Consider the following 16,113-nt stretch of genomic DNA (forward strand, 5'->3'; position numbering starts at 1 on the left):
TCAAATGAAACATTATATGAAGGCCACATATTTGTTTTTCTTCTGAAATTAAATATTCAGTAACATCATGTGATTTCATTAATCCAGGCATTTGTTCACAAATAAATAATGACTCTAATTTATTTTTTTTCCATGCATTTACATCAAAAACAATCCATTGATTATCGTAAGTACCTGAATTATAACCCTTAATTAATTCAACAAATTCTTTTGCTGTTCTTTCATAATAAAGACCAGATAAAATACGTTGCCATGAGAGTAATTTATCATTAATATCTTCATAAATACTTGAATCATGAACCGAATTTGTTGTTTCTGCTACAAATAATTGTGTGTCTTCAGCATTAACAGTATAGTAATCATCTTTTGAATGAATAAGTCCTGGTGATGATGAGAAACTCATTTTAAGTCTTCTTCCTCCATAAAACAAATCATAAACTTTATAAATTCTCAACATTGCATAATATCCTCTCCATGTTCCATGTGCAAAATAAACTTCATCTCCTACTGCACGAACTAATGCACTACATTCATGATAAATTCTATCAGGAAATGCTTTTCTCATATAGACAATTGACGTTTCTGGTTCTTTTCCTGTTTTATAAAGCTCATTTAAATTTTCTAAATCTCCAACTGAAATTAACATATAAAGTTCAATTTCTGGAAGTTCTTCTTCTGCAGGAGATGCTGCCATGTATCCATCTACTAATCCATTAAATTGATATTTAATAACTTTTTGTCTTCTCCAATATTCACTAGTATTTGTTGATGATTCTGTCTTAAAGAAATCAAGTTGTTCTTGCATTTTATTAATTAATGTATCAGATGGTTGACCATTTTCATATTCATTTGCTTTGTAGTTAGTCCAATACAAATACATATAGTGATGTGTTAAATATGCTTCTAAATATCCTAAACAATATGACTGTTCAGTCTCTTCTAATTTGAAGTTACTTCTAATATATAATTGTCCCCATCCTGTTGTCTGAATAGTGTCATCATAATATCCAACAGCACAAGCATCTCCAAATCTACCAGGAACTACTTTGTATGTCCCTTCAGATTTGTGAAGCACAGAGTAATAAGTACTTGCACTAACTAAACTAATTAATGCTAATACAAGCATCCTTGTTTATACTTATTTTATAAGTTCTTTTACATTTTCTTTTCCCTTCTAATAAAATCTTCTTTCAATATAGAATTTTCTTTGATTTCTTTTTTTTTTTAAATGTAATATATAACGTTTTTATGAATGAAATAAATTAAAATTAGTTTTGTGTTGTGGAGTAAGTAAAATTTGTAAATAACTCATTTGGTACATCTTCACCTCCTAATGAAAGTGACTCTTCAGTAATCTCTTTATAGAAATAACGTAAGTCTGTAGATGAAGATAGTTGTGGAATATAATCTGGAAGTATTTTTTTAGCAAATAAATTATCCCAATGAATGTCGTGAAGCCAGGGATGGGCTTTAATTGCCTCTGCATCATGAAGACGTTCAATAGGATTTTTCTTTAATAATTGAGAAATTATGTCGTGACATTCCAAAGAAATTTCTGTCTGTTCTGAGAATGTAAGTTGGTTGTACAAGATGTTATGATATAGTCTTTGAATGTTTTCATCATAAAATGGTACTGTTCCATATAACATTTCATAAATTAAAATACCTAATCCCCACCAGTCAACTGCATTTGTGTATGCAACGTTTTGTATAACTTCAGGAGCAAGATATTCTGGAGTACCACAAAATGTTGCTGTTGTTGAGTTATCAGAAATACCCATTTTACTCAATCCAAAATCTGTTAAACGAATATACCCATCAGCACAAATCAAAATATTCTCAGGCTTAACATCTCTATAGATAATACCTTGATTATGTAAATGTTCTAAAGCAAGTATTATTTGAGTGGCATAAAACTTTGTTCTTTTTTCATTAATGGTTTGTTCTTTTTTCATAAGAGAATACAACTCACCACCAGGGCAATAATCGATTACATAATGAAGGTTGGCAGGTGTTTGAAATGAACAATACAAATTTACTAAAAATGGGTGTCTTACTTTTGCTAGAATATTTTTTTCTTCTAAGGAATGTTCTACTTCATCACGTTCTATTACTTGTTTCTTTGGAATAACTTTCATCGCAAATAGTGTTTGTGTTTCTTTGTTTTTGACTAAATAAACTTTACCAAACGCTCCTTTTCCAATAAGTGAGATGATATCAAAATCATCTGAACTGACATACTTATCTTCAGATTTCTATTTCATAAATCATAAATTTCTTATTATTATTAAATAACAAACATCCAATGATACATTAACCCTATCCGATATCTCTTTTAAACAACTAATCCAATCATTCATATCTTTTTCATCAGCACAATTAATATAATATGTTCTAGACGGAGTAACAATTTTAAATACATAATTATGTTTTTTATATCTTCTCACTGGTTCAATACATGTTGCTAATTCAAGAGGAATTTCACCCATTTTAGAAAATAACTATTTCTAAATACTTTTTCGATTTTTTTATATGAATATACCATAGAAAAATAAAAAAACAAACCAATTGATCTTTATAATAAGATAATGTTGTTTGGTCAAACACAAAAAATCTTCTTTTCCAACTCTTCCATTTTCCCCCTTCTTTAACAAGCCAACCAGTTTTTTTGACAACATGATCAGTTGACATTTCTCTGAAATTCTTCTTTTTTTTAAGATTTTTTCTTTTTTTGTCTTCTTTGGATATAAATAAAATGAGATTTTCAGTAATTACAAAAAAAATGATTACAATCTGAATCTTAAGATAAATTAAATCTTCATTTGCACTAAGGTAATGAAAAACATTCTTGACTCATATAACTAGTAAAATCTGCCCATGTAAATTTTAATGGGTACAACTCTTCATGTCCAGGAAAATGACCATTTTCCTTATAATAATCTACTAGTTCATCTTTGTGTTTCCAAATATTACTTAGCCATTGTTTAAACTCATTTTCATCTTCAGGAATGTCTTTAACGTCAATACGATTTACATTCATATGAATATTAACACCTTCACCAGGACAGAAACAAGAAGCTAAACTAACAGTGTTTGGATAACCTAAAGTAATATCATAAACATAAGGAACAACATTTCTTAATTGTTTTAATGAAACAAAAAGTCCTGTGTGTCTTGGGTTTAACAAGTTCTTATAAATAGGTAATTTATGTTCTAAACAATATTTTTGTGCTTCAACAATTTTTTCAGGTTTTGCACGAGTACCCTCTGGGAAGATAATAAGCCAGAAAGGATAATATTTATTTCTAAACCGTTTAAACGTTTCATTGATATGATGTTGATCTAGTTGAAAGTTTCTTTTAAGATAAATACTATCCATCATATAAAAACCAAATCCAATGAAAGGAATCTTTTTTATATCATCTTTCATAAAATATCTCATTGAACCAATTCTCCCACATTTTGGAGCAACTAAACAAACTGGAACAAAATCAACCCAATGACTGTGATTACTAATCCAAATGGCATTAGCGTTTTCAATCATTTTATCTCCAGAGACATAAATTCTATTACCATTAATATAATAAAATACTAATGGAAAATACATCATATATACTTCTGTTACTCTTTGAAATATCCATTGATATAATGGACGATATAAAATATATATTGGTAAAATAATAACGTTAATAATTAATAATATTGTAATTTGTATGAAAATTGACATTAAAAATCCATATGCAAAATATATTTTTAATCCCCAACATATTTTATTTATTAATTCATTACACTTCATTTAGTATTTTACTTCTTCTGTTTTCTTTTTTAGTTTTAATAACACTTTTAATAACATAAATTTTGTTATCAATAGTTTTTTGTTAAAAGAGTTTTTAAGATTCTTAATTTTTAGTTTATTATAATATAATGGGAGAACAACAACGAATTACTCCTCGTGTTTATTTTTCTTTATTAATAATTTTTATGGCACTATATTCTATTTATATAGGAACAACAATTTATTCAAATGGAACAACACAACAACCTTCAAAAAAATTACCATCAAAATATATGTTTTTATTAACCAATATTATTGTTGGAATTTGTGAAATTCTCATTGGACTATTTGGTATTATTGCATTTAGTGTTAGAGGTAAATATTTTCTTATATTATTGTTAGTTGGAGTTATAATATCAACTTTCTTATTATTCATTATAACAAGTTTCTACGGAATAACTTCAATCAGATTTGATTATTTAGATACAATGGGAAGTGATAATATGATAACTATTGAATATGAAGTTTGTTATATAGCTTTTTCTTTTTTATGTTTTAACTATTCTATTAAATATTCATTAAAATTAGAATAATTGTTGTGGATGGAAAACTTTAAAACTATATGGATGTGGTTCACCAATAGATTCTCAAGAAACTTGTTATAGTTTAACGGGTGTTGGTTATGAAAAATTATTAAAATCTACCTTCTCTAATCTTCTTTTTCAATTATTATTTTTTGTCTTCTATCTCATTGAGGTAATTGATGAATTAAATCAGTTAAGAAACAAACAGAAAGAAGATGATATGTATGCAGAACCTTTTATTGATCCAGATAATGAATAGTATTTAAATTTGCATTTTATTAACTATTTTATATAGTTTAATTTACTATAAATTATATCATTTAAAAATAAAAAATAAGGAAATGAGAAAAATAATGATTATCGTGATTCTGAACCGAGATTATAATGTACGAGTACATCTGCCCCTTCTTTGTATACTTCATACCCATAACCAGGATTGAGATAACAATATTCTACGAATAATGGAGTGTTTCCTAAAGTATTTGTAATATCTTTGTGAAGTGCAATATGGGTATCTTTGACATCGCTCATTGCAAATAAGAATGCATCAACAACATCTTGTTTAGGTGCTGGAACTAATACACTTATTCTAATAATAATTAATATAATTAATAAAATAAGAAATAAATAATAACAAACTTAACAAATCCTTCTGAACTAACTATGACACATAAATAGAAATATGTATAAACTGGAGGTAAATTGGTTAATATTTCTACAACGTTAACAGGTATTGGTGGGAATCCAAATGTAGTAAATGCAGAATGTACTTTGTCCATTCTTGATGAAATAACACCATCCAATTTAAATCTAAATTCTGATTGTCTAGGTGGTGTTGCTCCCATATCTCTTCCCATTTGACAAAGATAATTTAATCCATGTTCTTTAGCCCATGTAATAAGTCGTTCAGCATATTCACATTTATCAGCAGTGTCTCTAATAACATCACAAACCAAATCACCTTTAAAGAACCATCCTCCATCCATACCATTCATTACACTCATATCAATCCAAGAACCAATTTCAGATGGATTAATTTGACATCCTAAATTATTTAAATGATCAATTTCCTCATCAGGTGCACCAACATTCCAAAAGAAATCTACCATATTTTGAATTAAAGCACCTTGAGGTCCAAATACTCTCCAACTTAATTTTTCAGTATTTCCTGATACAACAAGCATAAATTGAATTGATTGACCAACTTCAAGAGCATCTGATTGAGGAGTAGAGTCCATCCAATATTTCCAAAATTCAACAACGTTTTCTCCTTCAACTTGTAGCCAAGATATTTTAGCTTTAATTTTGTTAATATTCTTTCTTCCATCACATTTTTGGTTGAAGTGAATTTTGGAATATTTTACAGTATCTGCCATTGGTGGGATTGTTGCAGTGGCTGGTTGAGTTGAAGTAGAAGGACCAGTTGTAGAATTGTTTCCTTGTAAAGTAAATTGATTTTCAACTTTAGGGACATTAATAGGAGTTGTTGATTGAGCAGTAGGGATAGAAGAAGTATTTGAAGAAGGAGAAGGTTTAGTTAATACTTTTCTTACAGCATCAAAGAAAGTAGCATGATCAACAGAATTTTCTGTAACAATATAAAATACACGAGACCCTTTTGTGTTTCTTGAATTAATAGAAAACATAAACTTTTTATTTTGTGATACATCTCTTGTTTCTGTTCCTGGAGGTAATTCAATAAATCCTTTTGCTTCTTCAGCTGTTTTAGAAGCAAAATACCATAACCGATTTTCTTTTAATACAAACCATCTTTTTTTCCATGTCTTTACAGATCCTCCTTGCTTCTTTCCCCATCCTTCAAACAGTGCAGGTCTTAATGATTCAACACTGATTTTCAATTCTTCTGACATTTACAATTTATTAACGATCTTAAAAAGTTATGATTTTTTATTAATGTTATTTTTTTTTTAATTTTTTTGTATTTTTATTCTTAATTCCTTGAAAACTATTCTTTTCATGTTATTTCTTTTATTAGTTTTTGCTTTAGTTATATAAAACGAAATTTATTCTTTTGTTAAACTAAAAATAAATAGAAATTAATCAAAAGTATTTGTTTTTCATGGTAGTTCTAATTATTGTAATAAACATTTTCCTTTCTTTTTTATTTTTTGTTTGTGACACATTTGTTGGGTGTTGAATTTTCTAATTCGGGTGTACGTTTTTATTTCACGAACAATAGTATCAAATAATTGGTTATGTTAGTGTTTTATTTTGATGAAACCTCCATAGTTGTGATTCCCCATTTATTTGAAATGCCTTGTGCAGTAGTTGCTGAAACAATCATTCTTTTTCTAAACCACATTTATTTCCAACAAGAGTCATAGAAATAAAACTTTTTTCAAAATCAATGTCTGGTCTCCTAAACAATTGTTCCCTTAAACCTATTGCATCACTACATGAGACGATATCAAGTATAGGAAGAAATAAAACAAGTTCATCACCTTCTCGTACGTAAGTATCTCTTAACTATTAGACCCTTCTTTTCCTGTAGTTATTATCAATAACTACTGTACTTTATATGAACATTCTAGTGTTGGAACATAAGTTTGTTTAATTTTTATAGCATGAGTGTATGGTGACTGATGAATTGCTAATAGTACCACCTTCAAGCATCATGATACTTATAGATTCACTTATCTTTTTTTTTCCTTCAGCAAACAATAACTATTTTTGAGATTTTTTCTATTTTTATTTTATTCCTTTTTCTATTTTTAAAGATATTGAATCTATTTTTAAAAGATTTTTTTAATCTAATTATATGAGATTTTTATCTTTTTAATGAAAAAAATAACAAAATAAATTTTTTCTTTTTGTTTTTTAATTAAGTCATAGCTAAAATACTGCACTGACAGTTACATAAGATATTGATGAAGAAGTTGTTTTGTAGTGTCATAAACTCCCTCAACATTTAAAGCTTTCTTAAACATTTCAACCAAAGCAGGTTTTTGTTGTTGAAGTTCAGGAATAGTAGAGTAGAAATGAGCGAAAGTAGAATAAACTATTTGTTCTTCTTCATGATCAGAGATGATTGGAAGGAAATTTAATAATTGAGGAAGGATAGCTTGTGGTTGGAATGGAATACCTTCAATCATTAATATACGGCAAACGCATGAAATAAAATTATCAATTAATCCACGTCGTTTAATTGTTGGCAATAATTGAGCAATAAGTTGAAGAGCCTGTTGAGAAGCATTGATAGCTATTTGTCTTTTTGGAGTAGAAGCAAGGATAGTAACAAGTATACCTAATCCATAAACAGCATTTCTACTTACGTCTTCATTTTTGTTTGAAATGCAATTCAAGAATAATGTTAATGCTTGTTCAGAAATACATTCAGGACAGGTATGAGTAAAATTAAAGAATTCAGCAATAATACCAACTGAAGTTGCTTTAGTAATAGAGTTATTTCTTTTTTGAACAATACTACTAAGGATTTGGAATATTTGAACAAAGTAATCACTCATTGATTGACCAAATAATTTAAACATTATCATAATAACATCACTGGCAGTAGCTAATAAATCACTTTCAGCTTCATGAATTTCTTGAGCATCTTGACCAGCGTTGATGATTTGAGATTGAGTTTGTTGTGTTAAGATTTTAATAAGTAATTGTGAAAGTTGTTGAGAACATGCTGCTGCTCCAACTCTACCTAATAAGGTAAATATATCAATTAATTTATTTAAACACATAATAACAACATCTCTATCTACTGCTTGATCACATACAAGTAAGTATGTATTAATAACTTCGTTATATATTTTAGAAAGAGGTTCTGACATATTACCAATATTTAAATGAACTTTGGCAATACTATCTTCATTAATATTCTTTACAAAATTACTTCCATATGGATTTTGTCCAAATGGAATATATAACTTTTCTTTTGCAAGTGGAACATATAAAACTGTCCATAAAGCCTCACACGCTGATTCAGCTACTTCTGTTCTTTCATCAACACACATTTGATTAATAAATGTTAAAAGAGATGGAACGTATTGTTCCATTTCTAATGGAACTGTTTCAAACATTTTTGAAATTAACGTAACGGCTGATGATTTTTCAAGAAGGAGTCCACTATAAAATGAAAGACGTTCTTCTTCTTCATCGTCTTCTTCTTCTGATGAAATTTCTAATTCATTATCTTTTTTATCTACATAATCATCTTCACATTGGAATGAATGAACAACTTTTTCTATAATACCAGGAATTAATGGTGCTAGTTCGCTTCCATAAACAGAAAACAAGTCAACAAGTGCCATATATGCAAATTGTCTTAACTCATATTCAAACGAGTGTTGAATACTTATAAGAGCTTTAACAATTTCAATACAATCATTTAAATATGGTCTAAATTGTTCTTTTCCAATAGCTTTAGCAACACAAGCAAGCAACTCCAATCCTCTTCCTCTTTGTAGAATATCAATGTCTTCATGTACTTCTGCAGTAATCATTTTATGAGATATTTGAAGAAGTGTTTGAGCAAATGGTAATATTTTATTTCCAACAATGAATACTGTTGCTGACAATGCAGATAAGGCTGCATCTCTTGTATCAAAATCAGATGTTGTTGTAATGCAATTCAAGCATGTAGATAAGATATCACCAACTACTGGTTCTATTTCTTTCAATGATAATTTTTCTATCATTAAATGAATATCAAAATATGCAGCAGATTGAATTGAAGAAACAGGGTCTTTAGTCATAAACACCAATGCCTTAAGGTATTGAACACAATTTATAAAAACAAAAGTTACTCCTGACTCTCCTAAATCACCAATACATTTTAATGCAGCACCTCTTACAGTCACGTCTTGATTTTGAAGGGCTTGAAGAATAAATGGAGATAAAACATCACCAACTTCATCAATAGAAATTGGACAAGTATAAGTCATTGAACTAATTGCCATTAATAATGCACAACTAACACCAGGAAGTGGATTATTAATAAATTGTGAAGCAATTTGCCAAAACAAAGGGAAGAAATCAGAAGAAGGAATAATTTCAGCCATATTAGAAAGAACTTGTCCAGCATAAATTCTATGTGGAGATTCTTCATCAGTAGGGTCTAAGGGATTATATTCAGAAAGAATAGACAATAATAATTCTGTCATAGGTGGAATAATACCATTTTTAACACAATAGTCTAATTCATCACAAACAAAAGTATTTAAAAATAATAAAGATGCTTGTCTAATTATTGGTGATACTTCCTTTGATTTTGCTGCTTCAATACAAAGAGCGGCAATTGGAGATGTAATTCTTTGAGTAATTACATCAAATTCTGGAATATTACAAAAACCTTCAACAATGTCAGACATAACATCAATGATTTCTGAAAACTCTTCATCACATTCTTTTTGATGACATTCTTTTAATAAATTTACAACTAATGGAATAACTTGTTCATATGGTGCAAGGTCTTTTGGATTATCTACAAAATCATATAAACTTCCTAAAATTCTTATTGCAAGAACTCTAATTTTAAATGATGAACATGTTGTAAGAGTATTACCAACTAATTGGAACAATCCATTCATTAATTGTGGTGTTCCTAATCTTAAATAGTATTGTGCTAATTCAATAATTAATCCAAAGCCAACTTCTTTTTGAATTTCGTTTTGACTTTGTGTCCATTGTAATACTTGGTTCAACAGTGCTGGCCATTTTCCAATTGGAATTGTTAATTTACCAATAACAATAATAATTTGTGCTACTGTAATAGAAATAATTTTAACAGTGTCTGTATTTATGATTTGAATTAATGCATTTTCTATTTGTTCTTGAATTTCTGGTGTTAGTTTTGCCCATACAACTGATATTTTCTTTCTTAATAAAACCCCTGTGATTTGTCTTAATTCTGGTCTTGGATGATTTACTAATATATTCATCATTGGCATAATAATTTCTGGATGTTTTAATAATTGTACAATAGTTTGTGTAGCTTGACTAATAATTTCGGTGTTTGGTACCAATAAATTAGATATAATTTGTTCAAGTTGTTCTGGTGTTATGTTCATTAATTTACCAATCTTTTTTATTCTTTTCCTTTTTAACCCTTTAATTAATTCTTTTTATTTTTTATTGTTTTTTTACTATTTGTTTTAGTTATAACCCTTTCATCATTTCTTTACTTTGACGTTTTACATACTATTTTTCTTTTTATAATAATCTTTTTTTTATTATTAATTTACTTCTTATCAAGAAACAATTCAAGCTGCCGAAGTATTACAGGACACACCACAAAAATTATAAAATAATCAATAACAAAAGAAGGAGAAATCCATACCAACCAAGAAATATAAATGATAGAAGAATGAGTGAAAACAGGTATTATCTGTATGGACAGAAATACATTAATCATCACATTAATCATTACCATAATAATAACTATCACCATAACAATTATCATAATAATTATAATAATAATGGTAAGAATCGTTTCATTCATCACTTCATTCTTTTTCATCATCATAAGTATTTTATCATTAATTCAAATAGAAACAATCATTATTATAATACAAATAAATCACATAATAAAACACATCATAGATATAAATATTACCATAATAAAAAACAACAACAAATAAGAAATAAAAGAAATGATAGAAATACAAAACAAGAATATTTGAAAAGACTAATTGAAGAAGAAATTAAAATACTTACACCACAAGAAATAGAATAAATTAAGAACACTAAGATTAAAAAATACACACCATCAACAATAATGAGAAGATGGTATTTACTTGTAAGAGAAAAAATAAAAATGAGTAGAATGGAGAAATTATCAGCATGACACTTGAAGAAGAAGATAAACAAATAAATCAAAATGAAATAAATGATAAATATTGAAGAGAAGAAGAAGCTAATAGAAAATGATGATAAAAATGAATTTGCTGAGGAGAAGAAGATGTTTAATGAAAAAGAAAAGATGAAATTAAAAGAAGAAGAAGAAAAGAACAATGAAAAAGATAAAAGAATAGAAGAATTAAAGAAAAGAATAGAGGAGGCTATTAAAGAGAAAGAAGAAATGAAGAAATACAAAAGAAGGACCAGACCATTAATAAATTATCAAATGACATTATATCATTAAAGAAGAAGCATGAGAAGGAGATAAACACTAAAAAACAAGAAATTGATAGAAAATTATTCGAATTCAATGCTGAATCAGAAAGGAAAAGGTCTGAGGTAAGCAATTTATCACAACAAGTATACTTCTTGAAAGATAAATTATTTAAATTACAAAATAAAATTACACAAGAAGAAAAGAAGAAAGAAGAGATAAATCACACTATATCTGACTCATCTGAAACACAAATTATGAATAACCTCACCCAATGTGGTAGTAACTGATGAAATATCATCAAGCGAAGATGATCTTCAAAAAAAGAAAGTTAACACAGAATTCAATCGAAGAGATGTGAAATCAGCATAAGAAGATCATCACATCTGATCATGACATTCAAAAAAATAATTGAAGCAATGAGAAAGAGAAGAATAAATTCTAACACTTTATAAATGTTTTGCACTAAAATTATTAGAAATAAAATTAAGAGGTCAACTTAAAGAAGAAGAAATAAAAAGATTAATACATGAAATTGATATTAAAATAGAAGATATTAATGAATATAAAAAAATATTAAAGAAAACATTTAAAATAAAGAATGAAATTAAAAATGAAGTCAATAGAAGAAATGAAGAAGAAATAATAACACACAAATTGAAAGATATTGAAATGAAAGAATTAATAAAATAAACAAGAAATAAGAATTACAAGAAGTAATAAGAATAAATAAAGAAGAAGATATGAAATAACAAGAAGATGTACAATTTATTAATTATTATTACAATAAAAACAAAGTACATCAAATAATTAATATCATTAATACAAATGAAATATTAATCAATACATTAGATGATTACTACCATTATATTAAAATTATAACATCAACTATTAACATCATTATTAATAACAATCAAGAAAGAAATTGAATGAGAAATATAGAAAGAATACTACAATCAAAAATATGTAGATTAAGAGATTTACTCCATAATAACCAATATATGAAATTAAAAAGAATATTACATATTAAAAATATGATATATATCATATTAAAATAAAAACAAATGAGCAAATAAACTATTACAAATACCTCCAAAGAATGAAAAGAATAGAAATAAAAGTAAGAATAAATTGAAAAGAATAAGAATGAATTATAAAATGATAAAATATTGAAAGAGACAACATCTAAATAAGCCTAAAGAAGATGAATATCCAGATAATATTACTACAATTAATTTCTGGAAATGAATCTATGAAAATAACACTAATATAGATTTCCTAAATATTAATTTATATGAAATATTAATTGAAAATAGAATTAATAATAGAAGTGTGTAATCACTCTAGATGAATTAAATCATGCAATAAAATTTATTGATAATTGGAAAGCACCTGGAATTGATAAAATACAAGGATTCTGGATTAAATATTTAGAATAACCAACCAATTTCTTATTAAAATTATTTAATAAAATGTTGTATAATCATAATGATATCCTTCTTCAATTTATCCAAGGAAGAACATTATTAATATATAAGAAATGAAATAAATTATATAAACAAAATTACAGATAAATAAATTGTTTAAATTGTATGTTAAAAGTATATACATCTTTATTAAAGATGAAGATAGAAAGCCAATTGATGTTAAATCAAATTGAAAAACAATTATCACAAAATCAAATTTGATGTAAAAAATATACATATTATCAAAAGAATGATTAATATACAATATTATAATCCAATAGTTATTAATCAAGGCTAAATGGAAGTGGGTAGAAACATATTATGATGTCTCTAAAACATATGATAGTATTAATCATCAATTTGTTAAACAATGTTTAGTTTATTTTAATATCACATTAGTTGTAATTAAAAGTATATTATATATATTAATTATTACACAACTATAATTATATTATAATCAACAAAATGTAGGTATAATTAATGTAGAAAGAGGAATAATACAATATGATAGTTTATCTCCATTATTATTTGTATTATCTATTGATATATTATCTAAACAATTAGATAAACAAATTAATAAGTTATCTATTAAAATGAATGGAGAAGAAAAACAAGTACAGTTAAACCACATATTATATATGGACGATTTAAAGATAATAACTAACAGCCTCGAAGAAATGGAAAAAGCCCACAAATTAATAAATGAAATATTTAATGCAATAGGACTAAAAATAAATGTAGAAAAGAGTGGGATAATGACTAATATCAATGGTCAGATAAATGGAGAAATAGCTGAATTACCAAGAGTAACTAATGATAATCATTATAAATATCTTGGTATTGAAATAAGAGATAAAATAAATATTAATAAATATTATACATGATTATTAAATGATGTATCTTCTATTCTATCATCATTAAATATTATGAAATATAGCAGCCTCAATACAATTAGAAAAATTAATAATGATATAATCTCAAAATTAAGATATTGATTCTGTATTATCAAATGGAAACTTGGTGAGTTGGAGAATATAGATAAATAAATAAGAAAATCATTGATACAACTCCAACTATACAGTAGAAACATCAATAAAAGTAGATTATATGTTACAATAAATGAATTAGGAATGTGATTAATGTCACCACGAGATGAATGTGGTAATGAAATAATAAGAATATATTTAAAATATAATATCAAATACAGAAATAGGAGAAATGATAGAGGCAGTAAAAGAGAATCCAAATGGAATAATTAAAAGAATGAAGAGAGTATTTGGTAAGAATATTAATTTCAATGAATTAATGAATATAATATAATTAAACGAAAGAAAACATGATGTAAGCAAAGTATTTGAATTTGTAACAAATAAAATAAATGAAAGATATTTAAATGAATGGAAAGAAATGTAGTGAATATATAAGAAATGTAAATTGTATATTTAATAATAATAAATTAACAGTAGCCACATGGATGTCATTAAATATAAAAAGAAATGCATTCCTCCAAGTAGTAAAGATACAAGAAGGTGTGACTATGACAGGAATTATTAATTCTAAAATACTCCATTGTGATGTTTTAAAATATTTTAAACATTGTCCTATCACAATTACATCTATTAGCCATATTTTGTTAGGATGTAATGAAGAAGAATCAAATATTAAAACACGATTATGTATGTAAACAAATATATAAACATATATTAATTACCCATTTTAATGAATTTGTTGAAATAGATTTTGATACACCTCCTAAGTGTATTAATAATAATGAAATGGTTATAAATTACATTAATGATTTATTGGTTAGTGACCATTCTTTTAATGTTAGAATACCAGATATATATTATCAAATCATCAAAGATAAAAAATGATATATTAATGATGTCGCCATATGTCAAGATAGAAATAATGAATTAAATTATATTTACAAAATAAATAAATACAAAGAATTACAAGAGAAGTTAATACAAAATAGAGAAATAATTTATGTAGAAATAGTACCTGTAATATTAACAATAAAATAATAAAGAAACAGTAATAAGATTAAAGACACTAAAATTACAAATTGACTTCCCCAAAATACTACGAACAATCATTATTAAAAACATGAAATACTTAATGTTCTACATATTTAACACTGGCAACACATTAGAAGAAGAAATTTTAACTCTCACATGACTGAAATGAGCTCTATTATAGAAATAGACCATATTGAAATCACTGAAATAATCACTTCTCAATAATCATAAAATCAAATTGTGGATATATCTATTAACTGAAATTTTTGATGTATTAAATCCTTTCTCTTTGTAATTATATCGAATTTATTGATTAAAGGTTTTTAGTGTTTAGAATAATTTACTTTCCCTGTAAAGTATATTCTTTTATTTATACTCAATTCTACCTTTAGTCTTCTCATTGGAAATGTTTTTGTATTTAGAAAGAGCACAACTTTTCTTTAACTATCGAATTAGAGTCAGAACATTATCAAAATGAGTAATGGAATTAGTGATAACTCATTGACATTGTTCAAATTAATTTTTATGTAGAAAATTTGGAAAGGAATAAAATATTTAATTCTACTGATAAGCAACCTTCATAATTATTCAGATACATACATTATTAAATAAAAGGTACTTTACTCGTTTCTAATATTTGCAAATTAAAATGTGTGATGAAATAACAGAGGATATTCATTGAATAGATTCAATAAGAAAAGTTTATATTATTGAAATTAAAAGAATGAAATAATAATTTAATAAAAATTTAAAATAAAAAGATGAATAAATAACAAATATTTTTTTGTTATTTAAAGAAAATGAAATAAAAAAAAGAACTATAAAATTAGATTCATTAAATAAGAATGGATAGAAAAGGGAATTTTATGGTAGCTCCATACGTAGCGATTTTTAGAGCATTATATGAAGAAGTTAAAGAGAAAAGAAAAACAGAAGATCTCTCATTAAAATTAATTAAAGAAGCAACGAAAATAAAGAATTATAATGATGAAGAATTTAAAGAAGATGTAGAGAAAAAAGAAGAAGAATATTATGGGATAGTATTTGAAATAATAGAATTAAATAATGTAAAACTAAATTTATTAGTATTAGAATTGATAGAACAATTTATTAAAGATGAATTGATAAGTGATGTTTGTTACTAAATAAACAAATATATGATATGTGATATATGAAAGATAGA

General features: G+C 26.0%; 7 protein-coding genes across 7 annotated transcripts in view, besides 12 other annotated features; 2 read left to right on the forward strand and 5 right to left on the reverse strand.

Moving 5' to 3' along the window:
• The window catches only part of EDI_032600 (uncharacterized protein), a gene marked incomplete at both ends in the record, with an annotated part of 1,603 nt that extends 477 nt beyond the window's left edge, over window positions 1-1,126 (reverse strand). The window contains one exon of the mRNA XM_001734579.1: window positions 12-1,126. Within this exon, the coding sequence (XP_001734631.1) occupies window positions 12-1,126 (1,115 nt within the window). The remainder of the gene's footprint in view (window positions 1-11) is intronic.
• Window positions 1,127-1,215: 89 nt separating this feature from the next.
• Window positions 1,216-1,271: a sequence feature (AT_rich).
• Window positions 1,269-2,691, reverse strand: EDI_032710 (uncharacterized protein; the record flags this gene model as incomplete). The annotated part of the gene is made up of 3 exons (XM_001734580.1): window positions 1,269-2,255; window positions 2,301-2,501; window positions 2,566-2,691. The coding sequence occupies 3 exons, from the start codon at window positions 2,689-2,691 to the stop codon at window positions 1,269-1,271; spliced, it is 1,314 nt and encodes a 437-aa protein (XP_001734632.1).
• A 136-nt stretch (window positions 2,692-2,827) lies between these two features.
• On the reverse strand, window positions 2,828-3,796 carry EDI_032720 (1-acylglycerol-3-phosphate acyltransferase, putative; the record flags this gene model as incomplete). The annotated part of the gene is made up of 1 exon (XM_001734581.1): window positions 2,828-3,796. The coding sequence occupies one exon, from the start codon at window positions 3,794-3,796 to the stop codon at window positions 2,828-2,830; it is 969 nt and encodes a 322-aa protein (XP_001734633.1).
• Window positions 3,656-3,704: a sequence feature (AT_rich).
• A 128-nt stretch (window positions 3,797-3,924) lies between the features above and the next one.
• EDI_032730 (uncharacterized protein) lies at window positions 3,925-4,618 on the forward strand (the record flags this gene model as incomplete). Its single annotated transcript, XM_001734582.1, has 2 exons — window positions 3,925-4,299; window positions 4,364-4,618. The coding sequence occupies 2 exons, from the start codon at window positions 3,925-3,927 to the stop codon at window positions 4,616-4,618; spliced, it is 630 nt and encodes a 209-aa protein (XP_001734634.1).
• Window positions 3,956-3,983: a sequence feature (AT_rich).
• A 13-nt stretch (window positions 4,619-4,631) lies between the features above and the next one.
• Window positions 4,632-4,696: a sequence feature (AT_rich).
• A 20-nt stretch (window positions 4,697-4,716) lies between these two features.
• EDI_032740 (uncharacterized protein) lies at window positions 4,717-6,230 on the reverse strand (the record flags this gene model as incomplete). Its single annotated transcript, XM_001734583.1, has 2 exons — window positions 4,717-4,948; window positions 4,999-6,230. The coding sequence occupies 2 exons, from the start codon at window positions 6,228-6,230 to the stop codon at window positions 4,717-4,719; spliced, it is 1,464 nt and encodes a 487-aa protein (XP_001734635.1).
• Window positions 4,950-4,993: a sequence feature (AT_rich).
• A 33-nt stretch (window positions 6,231-6,263) lies between the features above and the next one.
• Window positions 6,264-6,373: a microsatellite.
• A 672-nt stretch (window positions 6,374-7,045) lies between these two features.
• Window positions 7,046-7,094: a microsatellite.
• Window positions 7,095-7,107: 13 nt separating this feature from the next.
• Window positions 7,108-7,205: a sequence feature (AT_rich).
• A 27-nt stretch (window positions 7,206-7,232) lies between these two features.
• Window positions 7,233-10,400, reverse strand: EDI_032750 (importin beta-4, putative; the record flags this gene model as incomplete). The annotated part of the gene is made up of 1 exon (XM_001734584.1): window positions 7,233-10,400. The coding sequence occupies one exon, from the start codon at window positions 10,398-10,400 to the stop codon at window positions 7,233-7,235; it is 3,168 nt and encodes a 1,055-aa protein (XP_001734636.1).
• Window positions 8,475-8,502: a microsatellite.
• Window positions 10,401-10,410: 10 nt separating the features above from the next.
• Window positions 10,411-10,581: a microsatellite.
• Window positions 10,582-10,595: 14 nt separating this feature from the next.
• Window positions 10,596-15,186: a repeat region.
• A 445-nt stretch (window positions 15,187-15,631) lies between these two features.
• Window positions 15,632-15,745: a sequence feature (AT_rich).
• Window positions 15,746-15,775: 30 nt separating this feature from the next.
• Window positions 15,776-16,113, forward strand: part of EDI_032760 (uncharacterized protein) — a gene marked incomplete at both ends in the record, with an annotated part of 2,305 nt that continues 1,967 nt past the window's right edge. Inside the window, one exon of the mRNA XM_001733207.1 lies at window positions 15,776-16,063. Within this exon, the coding sequence (XP_001733259.1) occupies window positions 15,776-16,063 (288 nt within the window). The remainder of the gene's footprint in view (window positions 16,064-16,113) is intronic.

The sequence above is a fragment of the Entamoeba dispar genome, genomic scaffold, assembly GCF_000209125.1.
Source record: "Entamoeba dispar SAW760 scf_1105229458401 genomic scaffold, whole genome shotgun sequence".
Classification (NCBI taxonomy): Eukaryota; Evosea; order Mastigamoebida; family Endamoebidae; genus Entamoeba; species Entamoeba dispar.